The 15,825-nt window shown below is 36.4% G+C and overlaps 1 protein-coding gene across 10 annotated transcripts in view; it reads left to right on the top strand.

The window, feature by feature from the left end:
* Positions 1-15,825, top strand: part of CACNA1D (calcium voltage-gated channel subunit alpha1 D) — a 170,022-nt gene that overhangs the window by 112,935 nt on the left and 41,262 nt on the right. For 5 of the 10 annotated variants that reach the window (XM_051811506.1, XM_051811508.1, XM_051811507.1 and 2 more), the window contains 10 exons: positions 3,183-3,289; positions 4,388-4,475; positions 4,943-5,050; positions 5,220-5,272; positions 5,525-5,671; positions 6,360-6,561; positions 7,769-7,927; positions 8,587-8,697; positions 14,194-14,277; positions 14,607-14,690. In XM_051811506.1, coding sequence (XP_051667466.1) covers positions 3,183-3,289; positions 4,388-4,475; positions 4,943-5,050; positions 5,220-5,272; positions 5,525-5,671; positions 6,360-6,561; positions 7,769-7,927; positions 8,587-8,697; positions 14,194-14,277; positions 14,607-14,690 — 1,143 coding nt within the window. The remainder of the gene's footprint in view (positions 1-3,182; positions 3,290-4,387; positions 4,476-4,942; positions 5,051-5,219; positions 5,273-5,524; positions 5,672-6,359; positions 6,562-7,768; positions 7,928-8,586; positions 8,698-14,193; positions 14,278-14,606; positions 14,691-15,825) is intronic. The other 5 variants (XM_051811511.1, XM_051811510.1, XM_051811513.1 and 2 more) reach the window with 3 other exon arrangements.

The following is a 15,825-nucleotide window of genomic DNA, read 5'->3' as shown; positions in this document are numbered from 1 at the left end:
TAAACTGTACTGTAATAGACTATTTTTATGCTTGTGAATTCTCTCCCAGAGTTATGTTTATCCCCTTATTTCTCATTTTCAGCAGTGAGGAGCTTGCTATAGAATTGATTATTCTTATAACTTTTGTAGCATGCTAAAGTAAATACCCAGTTTTTTTGCTGCTAGAGAGAGGCCAAACTAAAGGAGAGGACGAAGAGCTGAAAAAAGCTGTAGATTTAGATCGGACTTTTTCTTGACTCTGAATTTGAGAAGCCGTAAAAAAATAAATTACCACTATTTTTGTGGCAGAAGAGAGTCAGTAAACTTCCACAAGCTCTGAGCAGCAAGTTCTCCAGCTCCTGCAGTTCTGTTTGTGTTTCCCTAGGAGACAGAAGAATTAAAAAGCGTGGCATAATGAGGCATAACTGGATGTGTTAAGAAAAACAACGTTCCTGCTAACTGCAAAAGACTTTGGCATGAAGCAACTTAAGAGTTATCCAAGGGAAGCAGGAAGCTCTAGAGCTTGGGCTGCTGAAATCTGGCACTGCAAAACATTACAAGGAAACAAGAAGCCACATCATAGCCAAACATGTTGATGCTTCTGACTCCACTTTCTCCAGGGAGCTCTGCCCGCAGTACATTCTTACGTAAAGGAAAATAAATTGTACCATAAAAACGTAATGGACAGCCAGGCCATGACACACATACACAGACAGTGCCTGCTTTACTAACATGTCTCAGACACTGGCTTTGCTTGCTTATGGCTGGAGCCCTCCATGTCCTCTGGGCTGGGTTTTGCGCTGTGCTTCTCACAGTATCCAAGTCATACAGAAGCTGCGTGTGTTCCGCAAGGAGAAAATTCAAGGCTAGAGCTGCTGTAACAGTAGTATTCCATGATTTCCAGGCAAAAAGTATATGAAACTGAAATTAAGATAACCAGAGGCGGTGTTATCAGCTGCAGTGGAGAAACTTGTAAATGTCCAAAACCGAGCACTAAAACAGTAACTCTCAGCATGTGGGGGGGGTCTCCCTGTGCTCTCACTGCTCTGCAGACACGAGGATTTCCACATTACATGGTGTTGAGTATATGAATAAGGATATGAATAACAGAAGAGTTGCAACAGCAGTTTAAAAGCATTTGAGAATTCTGTTATGACACTGAAATCCAGTTTACCATCCTGTTTGGAGTGCTTGGGGAAGGTGAAAACACCAAAGCAAGGGTCAGGTTAGGGGCTTGTGCTTTTAGCCTGCCCTACTGTGCTAATCCCACACCATTTAAACTTGTTATAGGGAGTTCTAGTCAAATACTTCCACTGGGATTTTTGGTGACTGAAGTATGAGTCTCTGTATGAAGGTGGGGAGATATATACTTCACCTGTACTTTTAGGTCAATAATTGACTTTATTTTTGTGGGAGTCATTACCTGAAACTGTGTGCTGCTAACTGATAACATACAGTGTAAATAAGTAGTTGTAGATGGATGTAAGTCTGATATTCAGGGTTAGTTCAGTGTTTAACTCCCACTGATTTTTATAAGTTTACTCTGTACAGGTGTAAGTGAAAGAGCTAGGAATTTAATGGAAATTTTATAATATAACTGTGTTACCTCTCATGTCATGGCATAGGTTAGAGCTTTAGCATTTTTACTCTTCTAGCTTGGAGGAACATTTAGTATTTTGATCATGACAAAAGAAGGTTCAACATGAGAATAAGGAGAGGAGGGTTTAAAAAAAAAAGCCTGTTTCCTTTACAGAGGTATAGATTTTACTGACCGTGATGGTTTGTCATGCACAAGACCTGCAAATTCCTGCACACCAAGTAGTGATGCATTTACTGAGATGCCTATTGCCCATTGCTCTGTTATATGTTGTGGAACAATCTTGAAAGCTGTAGTAATCCACTGTGAGGGGAAATGAAATAAAATCTTTTTACTACATCATGAGAAATAGAACAGAATAGAAAGTACAGGGTTTAAAATCACAATCAAGGTCAGATATTCTCTAGCTGGCAGTGAGTTTTCTTACCTGTGGAAAACAATGAGTAGATAAGTATTCAGTTCTTTTTTTCTGAGGCTGAAGAAATTAGAATCCATGTGCCTGAGCTGACTACTAGGTATTTTTCAGAGGTATCCTTATTTTTGTTATGAGTTTTTAGTTTCAGTCTTTCAGGCTTAACCTGTAACTATGGAAAGACCTATGAAATAGTCTATTCAGCTGGTGATTCTGTGCTTCTTATGGCTTAACTAGATTCCTCTGTGCATTTTTTGACTGGTACTTACTTGCAGTTATGGTAAGGGTCTAATCCATTGATTAGGAACCAAATTCAGCTTTGAGATACCCAAGAACATCTGCCCAGACGCTCTCTGCAGCCATAATTAATAGAGCCTCTGTCAATGGCTCCTAATGATGCATACAGGTTCCTTTGCAAGATACACTTTGTGTGCTTCTTTCATCTAGGGACAGGAAAAAAAAATATTAAGAAAAATCCAACAGGGCCAGCAACTTTTGATATTCCCCACAGAACAGCAAAATTTGGAGACCCTTGTCCAAACATAATACAGAACAGTTTATGAGTTGTTTCAGGTTATTCCGAGACACCAGCTCATGATCCTAATGTGTTTCCCATAAGTCAAAGGTAAATATCCATGTAATGCTGCCTTAGGACAGCCTTGTCCTGGTTCTGTACCACATTTGACTCTCAGGTGTTTACTGGGCCCCATCGGCCCCACGGGCTGCACAGAACCCATATGCCACATAAGCCCCATAAACCCCTGTGGGCCCTATAGGCAGTACTTTTTCAGCTCCTTCAATTCTCAGGGTAATATGAATGATTAGGAGGCAGAATCTGGACCCTACAGTTTAGTAAGCATGGCAATTTTATGGGGTTTTTGATAGTAATTTTTTTAACAAAGGCCAAATCAATTCAGTGTAATCACCTCAGCCTTATTGGTTCTTACACAAAATAAAACATTTGTTTACATCAGAAACAATTAACATACTTGTTGGTGTTGCTTGAGCAGAATTTTTGTGATTTAAATGAAAGATTTAATGTATGTAGTGGGATTGTTTTATATCTCAATTACTTTTAAAAAATGAGATAGTATTGTATTCATTCACACTCTAGGCAAGTGTCTTGTAAACAGCCTAAATGTGAATTTGAATAAGCTGAAATATAGACTAAGTGTGTAATAATTCTATTTTTAGATGACAGCTTTTGGAGCATTCCTTCATAAAGGGTCCTTCTGCAGGAATTATTTTAATTTGCTGGATTTGCTGGTTGTGGGTGTTTCTCTGGTATCATTTGGTATTCAGTAAGTACTGTACTTATAATGTGAATGATTTATTTTTTGCTTTGGGGTTTTATACTGAAATCAGAGTTTCAGCTCCTTTTGTTCCCTCAAGGTGTGTGGGTGTGCAGTGTCAGTATTTAGGGTTGGGACTGGCAAGAGGTAGTGCTTTATATGGAGAGTGTTATAATTCACTACTAATAAGGGTTGGAAATAAATTACTACTTCCCACTATTTAACAAGAGATCAAGGAAGAGCACTATGGCACTGTATTGTATAGCAAGTATTACCTGGAGCTTCAGGAGGTTTATATGCCTTCTTTTGTGCTATGTCCACATCTGCAATCTAGTTTTATGAGCTTGATCTTTCAGTATAGAGCTACAGGGGTATGTAACTAGACAGTATTGGAAGAGTGGGAGAACCTACACCTTAATCAGGACTGTAAGTGGTAGTGAAGAGATTTCTTTGTTTTGTTTGGGTCAGAGTAAACGTAATAAAAGAATGTAAAGGTGCTTAGTGGTTCACTGAGCTGTCGTTCCTCATTCAAAATCATCTGCAAAACACTTTGGGACTTGGAAAAGGGCAAAGGTGGGTGTCAGGCAACTGGTCCCCACTTTGAACCCTGCTGGTACCAGAACACCTATTGCACAAGCTTTCAGTTTCCCAGCATGTTCTTCAAAAGGCTGTCCACTGTTATTGCCTTAAAATGCAGTCCTAGCCTCTTAAAGAGAATGTAACTGATTGGAGATCTTTTGATCTCTACCTAGTTCGAAATTAAGGCATTCATTGATTTACAGGATTTATATGTGTCTTCAAAAGAGCTTGTCAACATTGAAAAATACTCTGGGGACTATTTTGCTCCATTATAGTGTCACACAAGCTTCTGAGTTCTTAATTCTGAAGTTACTCCAGAAATAAAAATAATTCTTATGATATTTATGAGATTGGTACTATTGTCTAGTGTTTGCATAAAGGATCAATAAAGAATAAAAAGTCTTGCATATATATCTTGAGATTTTTTTTTTTAATTTCACGTTTAAGGAACTTGCAAGAACACTGTTGTTTTTGGTAATACAATCAGTTACCTTAAAAGTAACAGAATAACTCTTTTTTTCCTCCTAGATCAAGTGCTATCTCAGTTGTGAAGATCCTCAGAGTTTTAAGAGTATTGAGGCCTCTAAGGGCAATAAACAGAGCAAAAGGACTTAAGGTGTTTATTCTTTTAAGTTCTATTTCTATTGGTCTGATTCTCTATTCTGCTTCAGGTTAAAAATTCTTGCACAAGAAAAATTGTCTACTGAAGGTCGGAGAGCAAGGACATAAATCAGTTCCTGATTCTTAAACATATCTGATCTTAAACAGCCCTGGTTCTGCCCACAGTTACAGTTCTGTGGAGGAACTGCCACTGAGACCAGATTTTGATTAATGAATCAATATGTCAGTGCAGTATTTTAATTGTTTATCCATAGTGCTTATGTAAGTTTTAGTCAGTTGATGTTGATGGGTTTATGTCAACAGATTTTACAAACAAATCTAGAAAACAAGTCTAATTGCAGTATTAGGTATAATACTGACAACACAAAAATAGTAATTTAAAAAAAATAGTACAAACCCAGATTTCATGGTTTGTATACTGTGAAAAATTGAATTAAATTTTTTTTCTTTCTTTCATTCCAGCATGTTGTTCAATGTGTCTTTGTGGCTATCAGAACTATTGGTAATATCATGATAGTTACAACTCTGCTGCAGTTCATGTTTGCTTGTATTGGGGTGCAACTGTTCAAGGTAAGAAGACACTCAGAATTTACACTTCATCAAGAATAGCAAAGCTGAGTTGAATTCTTAGTTACTTGCTGCTGGAACTGGGTGGTCCCAATTCTGAACTAATCATAGTATAAATGTGTGTATTTTGCATATTCTGCATTTTGTCATTGCTTTTTGTTTTTATATGTAGGGAAAATTCTACAAGTGCACTGATGAGGCAAAACAGAATCCTGAGGAATGCCGGTGAGAAGATCTTTGGTCTAAGAATGTGACACATTATATTCTGAATAACTTAAATTGTATATGAGCAGGCATGTGTCAGGCCATTTAGGTTTGTGTAAATTGGGATTGTCATCTTAAATCCACCAGAAAACACAGGTCAGCAAGGAAATAAAACAAGCATAAGGAGGGAATAAAAGAAGCAGTTTTGAATAGTGCATTGAGTAACTCTGAGGTTAATTTAATATTTCACTAATGACAGTTTCTTTCCTACAGAGGGATTTACATCGTTTATAAAGATGGAGATGTCGATAATCCAATGGTCAAAGAGAGGGTCTGGCAAAATAGTGATTTCAACTTTGATAATGTTCTTTCTGCTATGATGGCCCTTTTCACAGTATCCACCTTTGAAGGGTGGCCAGCGTGAGTGGATTCTCCATGTTTTCAAAGCATTGTTAAGATGGTTGCATTTTCCAGAACAGTTTGCTATCATTTACCAGGCATCTTTTGGCAAAAAAAAGCAGTTTTAAGTAATGGTATAGATAGTTATTAAGGGAGGAAGTAAAAAACCTATTATCCTGAATCTGTGCACTTTTCCTGTATTTTAGAAAAAGTAAGAAAAGGTGAACTTTTTTATACTGTTTGATTACCAATCTTCCAGTTACTTTTGCTATAATGAGCTACTCCTCAGCTCTAATGGAAGGAATAATTTTAGATGTTTATCCATTGATGCCCTTTAAGTAGTGATAATTTGGAAATTTAAGGCCTTTGAGTAAAACTTTTGCTCAAAAATCAAGCACTAGTACACTGCATAAAGAAACCCAGGAAGAGCAAACTGCCTCTCATCATTTCTCTAAGTGAGAAGAGTCTTAGAGAATAGCTTTATGGGGGGAAATAATTGAAAACTACCACCATCTGGTCATTACCCTGATTCTTTCAGAAAAGATAGTATACCAGTGTGTGCTGTGATTCTTCTGGTTTCAATATTATTGCAAGCACTGTCAGTATCTAGGAAAAGCAGACCATTTCTGAAACTTGTCCCCTGAGTCTTCATATTTTACTGTTTTCTCATTTCAATGATAATGAACATAAAATTATGTTTGTTTTTCAGGCTGCTGTACAAAGCCATTGATTCCAATGGCGAGAACGTAGGACCTGTGTACAACTACAGAGTGGAGATCTCAATTTTTTTCATCATCTATATCATCATTATTGCTTTCTTTATGATGAACATATTTGTTGGTTTTGTGATTGTCACATTTCAAGAACAGGGAGAACAAGAGTACAAGAACTGCGAACTGGACAAAAATCAGGTTAAAATAAATAATGAACTCTTAACTTTTGAAAATATCTTTTTTTATTTATGCATGAAGAGCTTACTTTCTGCTTTGGGTCAGAAGAGGGCACCAAACACATATCTTAGTATTTGTTAATTTGATTTTTTTCACTGTCAACTGGGTATTGAGGTTATTATATGTTTCTCTTTCCATAAACCCAACTTATCATTCTTTTTGTCGTGAAAGGTGTTCGATTAAGCTTGTTATCTTCTTAATGTCTTGATTTTTGGTGCCACATTAGGAAGAATACAGCACTTGACAGGTTATCCATAGGCAGAGATAGGTTTTACAGTAAGAACTGGAACAGAGATTTTGTGTTCTGAATAGTCTGAAAGTGTTCAAAGTTCAAAATGTTCTACTCCCCACACTCATTTATTTAGAAATCCATGTGGGATATTCAGATTAAAATGACAAAATCTGTCCCCTTTTATTGTTTAATCCTTTGACTGAGAAACTCCTCAGTCACCTGTCACAACTTGTCAGGTATTCTTGGCCAACTGTAACACACTTCATTTAAACAAAGCCAAGCATGAAACTTTAGCCAGGATTAGCCAGGATTCATTGTGCACCATCACTCAGGTGCTGTGAGCATTCCCTGAGGGACAAGGGGAAGGCCCAGCCTACATGGAGATTATGAGAATGAATCCATGATGTTCCTACATATGTCACATGATTTTGCTGGGCAGTTTAATTGAACTACTGGGAATAACATTTCCCCAGTATTTGTTTTGCTGACCCTCGAGGATTTAGTGCTGAGCAGTCACATTGGTGGTTGAAAATGGAGTAAAGAGAAAACATGGCTTACAGGTGACTTAATAGTCATGTTCTTAACAGTCATGCTTTGTACTATACATATACAGACATATAGGTGATAGTATATTACTGTGTGCTACTACACTGTGAAAAGGCAAAACACTTGAGAATTTCCATGAGCATTGTTTGATTCTTTGCATGTGAGTAGTGTCTATGGTTAGATACAGTTGTAAACTCCAAGTGAGATTTGGGAAGCTACTTGATTACTTTTTTAACACTTAATAATAAAAAACCCTACATCAAGTAGTTTGTTTTTGAGAGTTTTATTTTAATAATTGTACCACCAGTTGATTAGCTGTTAGGTCATTAGTTGATTACCTGTTAGGTACCTGTTTAAAGTCTGACAATTTTTGATGTGTTTGCTTTACAGCGTCAGTGTGTAGAATATGCCTTGAAGGCACGTCCTCTCCGTAGATATATTCCAAAAAACCCTTACCAGTACAAGTTCTGGTATGTGGTGAATTCTACTGGATTTGAATACATCATGTTTGTCCTCATCATGCTGAACACCCTTTGCTTGGCTATGCAGGTAGGAAAACCAGAAGCTCTCTTGAAGCAGTTGGCATAAATTGCAGGGAAGGATATGGGTGGTATAATGCCTTTAATTCATTACAATTTGTATTTTTATGAAGTGAAACTTTAAAAAATGCACTTTTGTGCTTTTCTGTGACATGTTCTAGTTGTCTCTTTCTTTCCCTGGGTATTTCAGATTTTCATAAGAAAAAGAATGGTTTGAATTCAGTTCACAAAACCATTCTGCTTTTCTCCATAAACTTGCTTACACTGTATCCCTGTGACTAACATACTTCAAGCTTTCTAAGCAAGTGACACAAGGTTGTGTAATGTTAAAGTCTTGCATATAAAGCTTGGAGAAATTAGAAAGGAGTCTAATACTCCTTTCTTGAAGGAGCAGTTTTCCTCTGAAAACCATCTCTCTAAAGATTCCCTTAGGATGTTGAGGAATGACCATTTTGTTCTGCTCAGTGCCTAAACAGAATAGATTTAAACAATTCCATACTTGACCAGAGATATTCAGCTAATCTTGCATGTTTATAGGTGTGCTTCCTAAATTTCACTAGAAAATATGTTCCTGTGCTGCATTTTTGTCAATTCTGTCTTATGCTACCTTTCTTTCACTTAAACTTTTTAAGCCTTTACTTCTGTAAGTATTTTATTTTTCATTCACAGCACTATGGACAGTCTAAACTCTTTAATGATGCGATGGACATTATGAATATGGTTTTCACAGGAGTGTTCACCGTTGAAATGGTTTTGAAACTGATTGCATTCAAACCCAAGGTAAGTTTAAGATATGCTTTAATTAGGTCATCACCACAGGAATTAAATATAATGTTTCACACTAGCTGTGCATTACTCAAAGAACAGAAAGAATAAACATTTTCCCACATTTATCTATCAGTGAAATCATAATAGAAATGTAACACCAGGAAATGAAATGCAGATATCAGAAAATAATCTCACAAAGTGGTTGATGAGATCTGGATTATTCTGAGGTAATGAAAATGTCCCTTTCTAAATCAGATCAATCATTTCCTGTTACAAGCATTACCACATCTCCTGTTCTGGGTTCTACATTCATTACTTTATACTAATTTAATCTCCAGTAAAGACCTGTATGTTATGCTATATTTCCTATTCTAAAATGCAAAATTATTTCTTTACTTTATAAAATACAACTAAGTATTACAAACATACATGTAAATAATTTGCATATTCAATAGCCTTTTTTGATTCTTATATTTTCAGTTATATATATACACAATATTTGGTAGAAGGCCCCACACTGAGTAGTTGATTCCTTGCCTTAAAGGGACACTGTCAATATGATTGATGCAGACACATTTTCAAAAGTAGATTTGCAAGAGAAACTGATAACTATAATTACCAACAGAAAAGAAAGATAAAATTTTCCTGTGGCAGCTAATGCAGTCCTTTTGTTCAGTTCTCATACTGCTTTTATGAAGTGCAAAAGTTAGTGATGAAAAACTAAACTAAATTTTTTTTCAGTGCAACAAAATCAATGTTTATTCTGGGCTTATATCTATGTAAATAAGTCGAGTGTGTTCACTTGCTACACATGGAATTTGAAAAAAACCAGACGTGCCATTTGAAGTTTACTGATCTCACCATCTGAGGCTGGTACTTTTCATTTTCCATTGCCCTTCTTTTAAAGTGACCAGGATATCTGCATCTGGAGCTGGCTGTGACCCGTGCCCCTCCCTGCTGTGAAGCAGTGCCCTGGGTGGCTGTGGGCTCTGGGGGCAGTCCTGTTCTTGCTTTAACCCACCAGCTCTCATGCTTTTACAGCACAGCTGCCCAGAGCTCAGCGTGGAGTAGGTGTATAACCACTGTTCAGCTTTTCAAAACCGTTTGTTCAGCTTGCATTTAGTATTGGGTTCAACCATGGAGCCTGAGCTACTTGATTTAAAGCGAGCTCGTGTTTGCCTGCAGAAGTGAACAAATTATCCATCACTTGAGATCTGATGTCGAGATGTGAACTGTGGAGTTCTGGGTGAATGCTTACCCACTCTCCTGTAGTCTTGCTCTGCACTGTCCAGTCCATTGTACATTTCTAATGAATTTATTTGTATTTTTTGTGTCAGCTATCTTATTTAAATACTAAGGGTTTCACATTAAAAATAGCACAATATGAGGCCCCAGAGGAGATAGCTCAGACATGTGGACCGCAGTGTCATGAGTTGCTGGTTGTGTTTCCTGATCTGTATTTCCTGTTCTATATCCTTGTTTTGCACAGAAGACTTTGCTGCATTTTATCATCTGCTCTTTGAAAGAAGATTGTGAATCCATGCACTTGTGACTGTAGTCAGAAATAGCAGCTAATGCAAAATACAGTGGTCTGATCATGAGTGTATAAATCACAGTGCTCCATTTGTACTGTGGGCTTCCTATTTGTTATCAAATGCAATGTCTTAATACTGGTCTCTAAGACTTTGTACAATTTGAGTTTTAATTCTGTTGCAACATGCTTTCTATCTGATTGGATCATTTTACTGTGAGAGATCCCTGGATCTGAACCCTGAGAGTTTGAAGGGCAGATGCTGCCAGTGAAAGATCCTCATGTCCTGAATTTTGTTCCCCAGTAGATGCAGAACACTCTAAACTTGTTAATTAGCAGGACGAGGTTAAAAGACCATGGTATTAGTCAGAATTTTGGAAGAGACTAATAAGCAGGAAGGGAAGGGAGTTAAATATTTTTAAAGTTGTGCTGGTTATACTTTGGAGATTGTAACCTTTTAAATTGCCAGATACCCTTTAACAAAACACCTGTTACTAACATATCTTACATAGTTCCTTAATAATCACAAGTCAGCTAACAGTCTTAAGCAGAATGTGAATGCCTTGAATTTTAATTTTAAACTAGATACATGCTTAAAAGAACAATTAATTGCTTTAAGTAATATTAAGATTTAATAATAGTAGGAACAATCTGAATCCCAGTTTAAGGTTTTGCTTTAGGGTCTATGAGGGAAGACTGATTAGTTTCTTCTATGTCTGTGTCACTGGTGGGTCTCTTAGACCAGTCTGACAGAATTAACAGTTTTATTTATTAATTTTGTGCATTTAAAAAATTATTTCAGAGATGCTCAAAGCATCATATAAAAACTCCATTACTCACTGTAAAAATAAGGATAAAACACTTGTTAGTTTTTATCTCATCTGCTTGACAGTGTCCCCTTAATATGTTGACAAAAATCCCATGTAAACTGTGATCGTTTGGTTTTGCTGGTCATGTAAACTTCAGGCTACTATAAATAATTGATACTCTTACTATGATATTGTGTTGTTTAAAACCAAGGCACTGCAGGCTCCCTTCCAACTCTAAAATATATAAAATTTGAATAAGTGTTAGGTATTAAAGGTGATGTGAAGTGTCTGGCACACTTGACTGGGAGATTGGATCACACAGTACTTTGCAGAATGAGGCCCTAAAATTTTCAAGAGAGTACTAAAAGGACTAAAATATTTCTGTGCTAGATGAATCAAAACATATTTTGGTGTTCATTCTCTATGCCTCTGTATTCCCCAGGATTTGTGATTTTGTCCTTCAACATTTCTCAATGAGCAAATTTTTCATAATATATAATAAAAGAGCAGACCTTTTTCTTCACACTGTTCTTCACATTTGCTAAAATCTGTACTTAGCATGGATCAGTGCAGTACAAAACAAAATACAGCTATGGAATCTACAATAATACATCAGCACATACTGTCTGTACAGCTTCATGATAGCTAGTGTTGCTTAAACTTGTAATGATTTTCCATGTCGTTTTACATCAGATTTTTGTAAGAAAAAAGGAAAGATGGCTAGTAAGTGAATTGATCTTGGGTCATTGCAGTGGTGAAAACAACTTATTTGCATGATGTTTATTTGCTGTGACTTGTCCATTCCTCCCTTTTCCAAAACCATCTTTATTTTCTCTTAGTTTTTTTGTTTATTTGTATGCTTTTGCTTTACATATTACTTTGAACAATATTTGTCTATACTGATGGAAAAGGTTTCATAAAATAAATAAATGTATAAAGTATTTTAGCTGTAAAGTGTTTTAGCTGTATTGAATCAAAATGTGAATTTTTTATTTCAGTGCTTTATATTGTAGCATGTCTAGTAAAGTCACTTTTTCTATAGCTGAAATTCACCTTTATTTGGAGGACCTTTTTTGTAGAGGAAGATGGATAGCACACCTCAGGATTGTGCTGATTATGTGTTTGCTGTTTGCCAATAGTCTCTTATTTTGTGTGTATATATATATATAAATATTACTATTTTAAAGTCAAGAAAGATTCTCAGAAATGAGGAATGTGAATGACCAGGAAGGGTATGAGAGTAGCTTCCTTTCTTGAGTTGGCAGCTGCTAATCTCATTAGGATTATAAATTTCATTACTGTTGGGGTAGTTCAGCATGATGTTTAGTAAAACTTTGGGAATGGCTTGTTCTCATGAAGCAGGAAGGAGTGACAGGGAATTGTGCAGAAGCTCTCAGAAGAAGAGGAGTTTTTTCAGGAGGTCAAATCCATGAACACTTGTTTTTACCCCAAGAGTGGACTTGGTGGTTAGTCCCAAAGAACCAAAGTGTGAGGTGCCAAGGGCTGTGGAGATAATCCTACTCTGATCTATTTTCCTCTTACAGCCCCTTCCGTAAATAAAGGAATGATTATAGCAATTTGTGTTTTAAAAGGACTAGAAGAGAGTAGCATTAAAAACATAATGAGCCTTTCCTGACTCTGCTCAGTGCTTCCTCTCCTAGAATAAAAGCTCTACTGTAACAGCTCTCTCATAGTCTCCAAGAGCAAATTCCCACACAAAATTAGCTTTTTTATCTTTTAAACTGTGAAGTTACTAGGATTCTCACAGTTTAAAATCTCGAGAAAAGCATCAGTCCAATTCTAAAATATTTTGGAACTGATTTTGCTTTTCAGTGCTAACAACCCATGTACTAACTTAAACTACTCAGCTAAAACATTATCTTATAGTAAAGTGTAATAATATGTGTAAATAGCACATTTGTAGTTTTAAACTTCTTGCTAAATTTATTATTTTAGAGCTTCACTAGTTGCTGACAAGTTAGTATTTTAAAATTTTAAAGTTTTTAAAATTTTAAAAGCAGAATGTACGTATACAAAATGTCCATTTCAGCTTTGGTCACGTAATGCACATTCCTTAGTCATGGTTGGCTGATAAATTAATATATCTGAATGTAGTAAGGGGCAAGTTCAGTAATTTTTGCAATTCTGGATTTCTGTAATACCTAGGCAAAATCCACATATTGCAGAAAACCTACACCTCTTGCCTCTATAGAGTTGTCTTCATGAGCATAATATGCCTTGATTTGTTCCCAGTGACAGATTGATCCTGGAACCCATCTCAAGGTTTCTTCTGAAATACCTTTTTGCTCAAAAATGCAGTTTTGATGCCAGTAGTCAGCTAATTGCCTCACAGCACTTTGTATAACCCTTTGCAGCAATGTCCCAGGAACATACACATAAGGAATATATATTTAAAGCCATAAAATGTCAGAAGGGTGATTAAGCAATTTATGAAAATGAATTTTCAGACACTGGACTGGCTGCATTATCAGCATTAAGAAATTGTTCAGGTTGCTGTGGTTCCTGGCACTGACTTCACTGGATACAGAATCAGGCTGTGACTGCAAATGTAGTATGAGTTCCTGTATTAAACCTAGTTTATGGACAGAAGATTGTCAGTTCTCCAATATTTATGCACAGTTTCACATAAATAATTGTGCATGTTTAGCCAATTATGTTCTTTGACCTTTTAAATATTTTTACCGGTCACTTAGATAGGACTATCACAAAATCCTTAACATTAAGGAGGCTTCAATTGGCTTGGTCTTGCAGAAATATTATAAAAGGGATCTTGTCTTGCTCATTAGGGTATATGTGTTAGAATTTTTCAGCCTTGCTGGAAGTCCAAACCCAGTTTTGGATGATGGCTTGCCTGCCAACATTGTGCTTATCTGATGGTGTGTTATGCATGTGTAGTGTGTGTGTGTGTGTGTCTGTGTGTGTGTCTGTACATGTATATATATAAAGTATATATATACACACACATGCACATATATGTTGCTTTTCCTTCAGTAGGCAATATTGTTTTGGTTTTGTTTTGTTTTTTTCTCATTAGACCACAGGTTTTGTTTAACTAATTTCTGTTTATGCAAAACTAAACAGAAGTATGCAAATATTTGACATTTCATGTGTAATCACAAACGTTTGCACCCTGCCTGCTCTGTTCAGGGCTATTTTAGTGATGCCTGGAATACGTTTGACTCCCTCATCGTTATTGGCAGCATAGTAGACGTCGTTCTCAGTGAAGCTGATGTGAGTATATCCCAGCTTACTTTCCCCAGTCCCTACTTCTCTTTCTCTGTCTCCCCACTATTTCCATCATCTGGACAAGTCACAGATTTTGATCTGATGTTTCTAAAGTTTGAGTACAGACCAGTCATAGGTCAATTATGTTGATATGGGAAATAAATAGCCTTTTTTTTCTGCCAATTTTTTTGAGCTATGAAAGGGAAAGATTAGATTGTATAGTGGTACGTCAGAGAAGCCTAGAGTGTTTCTGTGTTATAACACTGTCCTTTTCTTCTCTTTTTCTGTTTGTGTTTTTCTCTTGCTCTCTTTCTGCTGAATGCTTGTCCTAACAGCACTATTTCACTGATGCATGGAACACTTTTGATGCCTTAATTGTTGTTGGTAGCGTCGTTGATATTGCTATAACAGAAGTTAATGTAAGTAGCAACTGTTCATGCACTAAAAAGTAATTGCTGTCATCAAGAAATACAGAAAATGTAAAATTAATCCCCCCAAAATCCCTTTTTAGAAAAGTATGTTTAATCCTGGAATCAAAGACTAAAGCATTGGTATAGATGTTTGTACAAGCTGTTATTACTTATTTATATACCTGTATGGTTGCACGTGCACACAGCATAGTGAGACAATAAGAATTATGTTTTTCTATGCATGTAAAGAAAATATTTTTAAAAATTTACATATAAAATAGAAATTAAGCTTCTGTTACTATTTTACTTGAAGCCCAATGGGTTTTTTATGTAATTTGACTAAGATAATTCAAGATTCTGTAAGTTTTTTCAGTGTCTCAGTTTAACAAGTAATGATTTCTTTTTCTGTGGGAGGGTTGGGTTTTAGAGTGGTGTTAGCATTTGTCTCTCATGAGGTAGCAGAAGGAGGGCATGTAAGAAAGTAAGGCTTTCCATGCTGTGGAAAACAGAATGTTTGCTCTTTTCTTATTCCTTTGACTTTTCCTATCCTGCAGTAAGTGTTTTGAAATTTGAATTATTCTTATAATACTTGGAAAACTCCATCTTTCACCAAAATTTTGACTGATGGCCATTACCCATATAGGTGTTAGGACAATAGAGTCACCTTAAAATTGCTTCCTGATCTTCTGTTAAAGTGTGAGCATCTCATGAGTGACTAGAACAGAGGAGTGATGTGATAACATGGGAGCAGGAGAACCTTAGCCTGACCTTTAGATTTCAGACTGATTTTACTCAGTTCTCAGTGGGTGATGGATCTTCCCATGAACTGAAGGAACTTGAGCTGCCAGGGAAGGTCAGTCAGCACAGAATTGCAGTGCCCCATTGAGACATTTTTTAAAGTATAGTTACTCTTCATGGACTAGATTTTTAAAAGCTGCCTCTGATTTATTTTTGATTTTTTTTTCTTTTCCTTTGGTTTTGTTCAGGGTTTTTTGTTCCCTGGGAAGTTTAGACCGAGACTTTCAGCTCGAGTATTTACAATTTACCCACCGTCTCCTGTCACGATAGTGTAGATGAGCATAGTGTCTGAGAAGAGTAAAAAGACTAAGCATTTAGAGTAGCTTTCCCTAATAACTGCAGAATG

This window comes from Manacus candei, unplaced genomic scaffold, assembly GCF_025592945.1.
Source record: "Manacus candei isolate 608988 ecotype Guabito, Panama unplaced genomic scaffold, ASM2559294v1 h1tg000082l, whole genome shotgun sequence".
In the NCBI taxonomy this organism is placed as follows: domain Eukaryota; kingdom Metazoa; phylum Chordata; class Aves; order Passeriformes; family Pipridae; genus Manacus; species Manacus candei.
The sequence above is the reverse complement of the archived record's forward strand: the minus strand, read 5'-3'. Positions and strand labels throughout refer to the sequence as shown.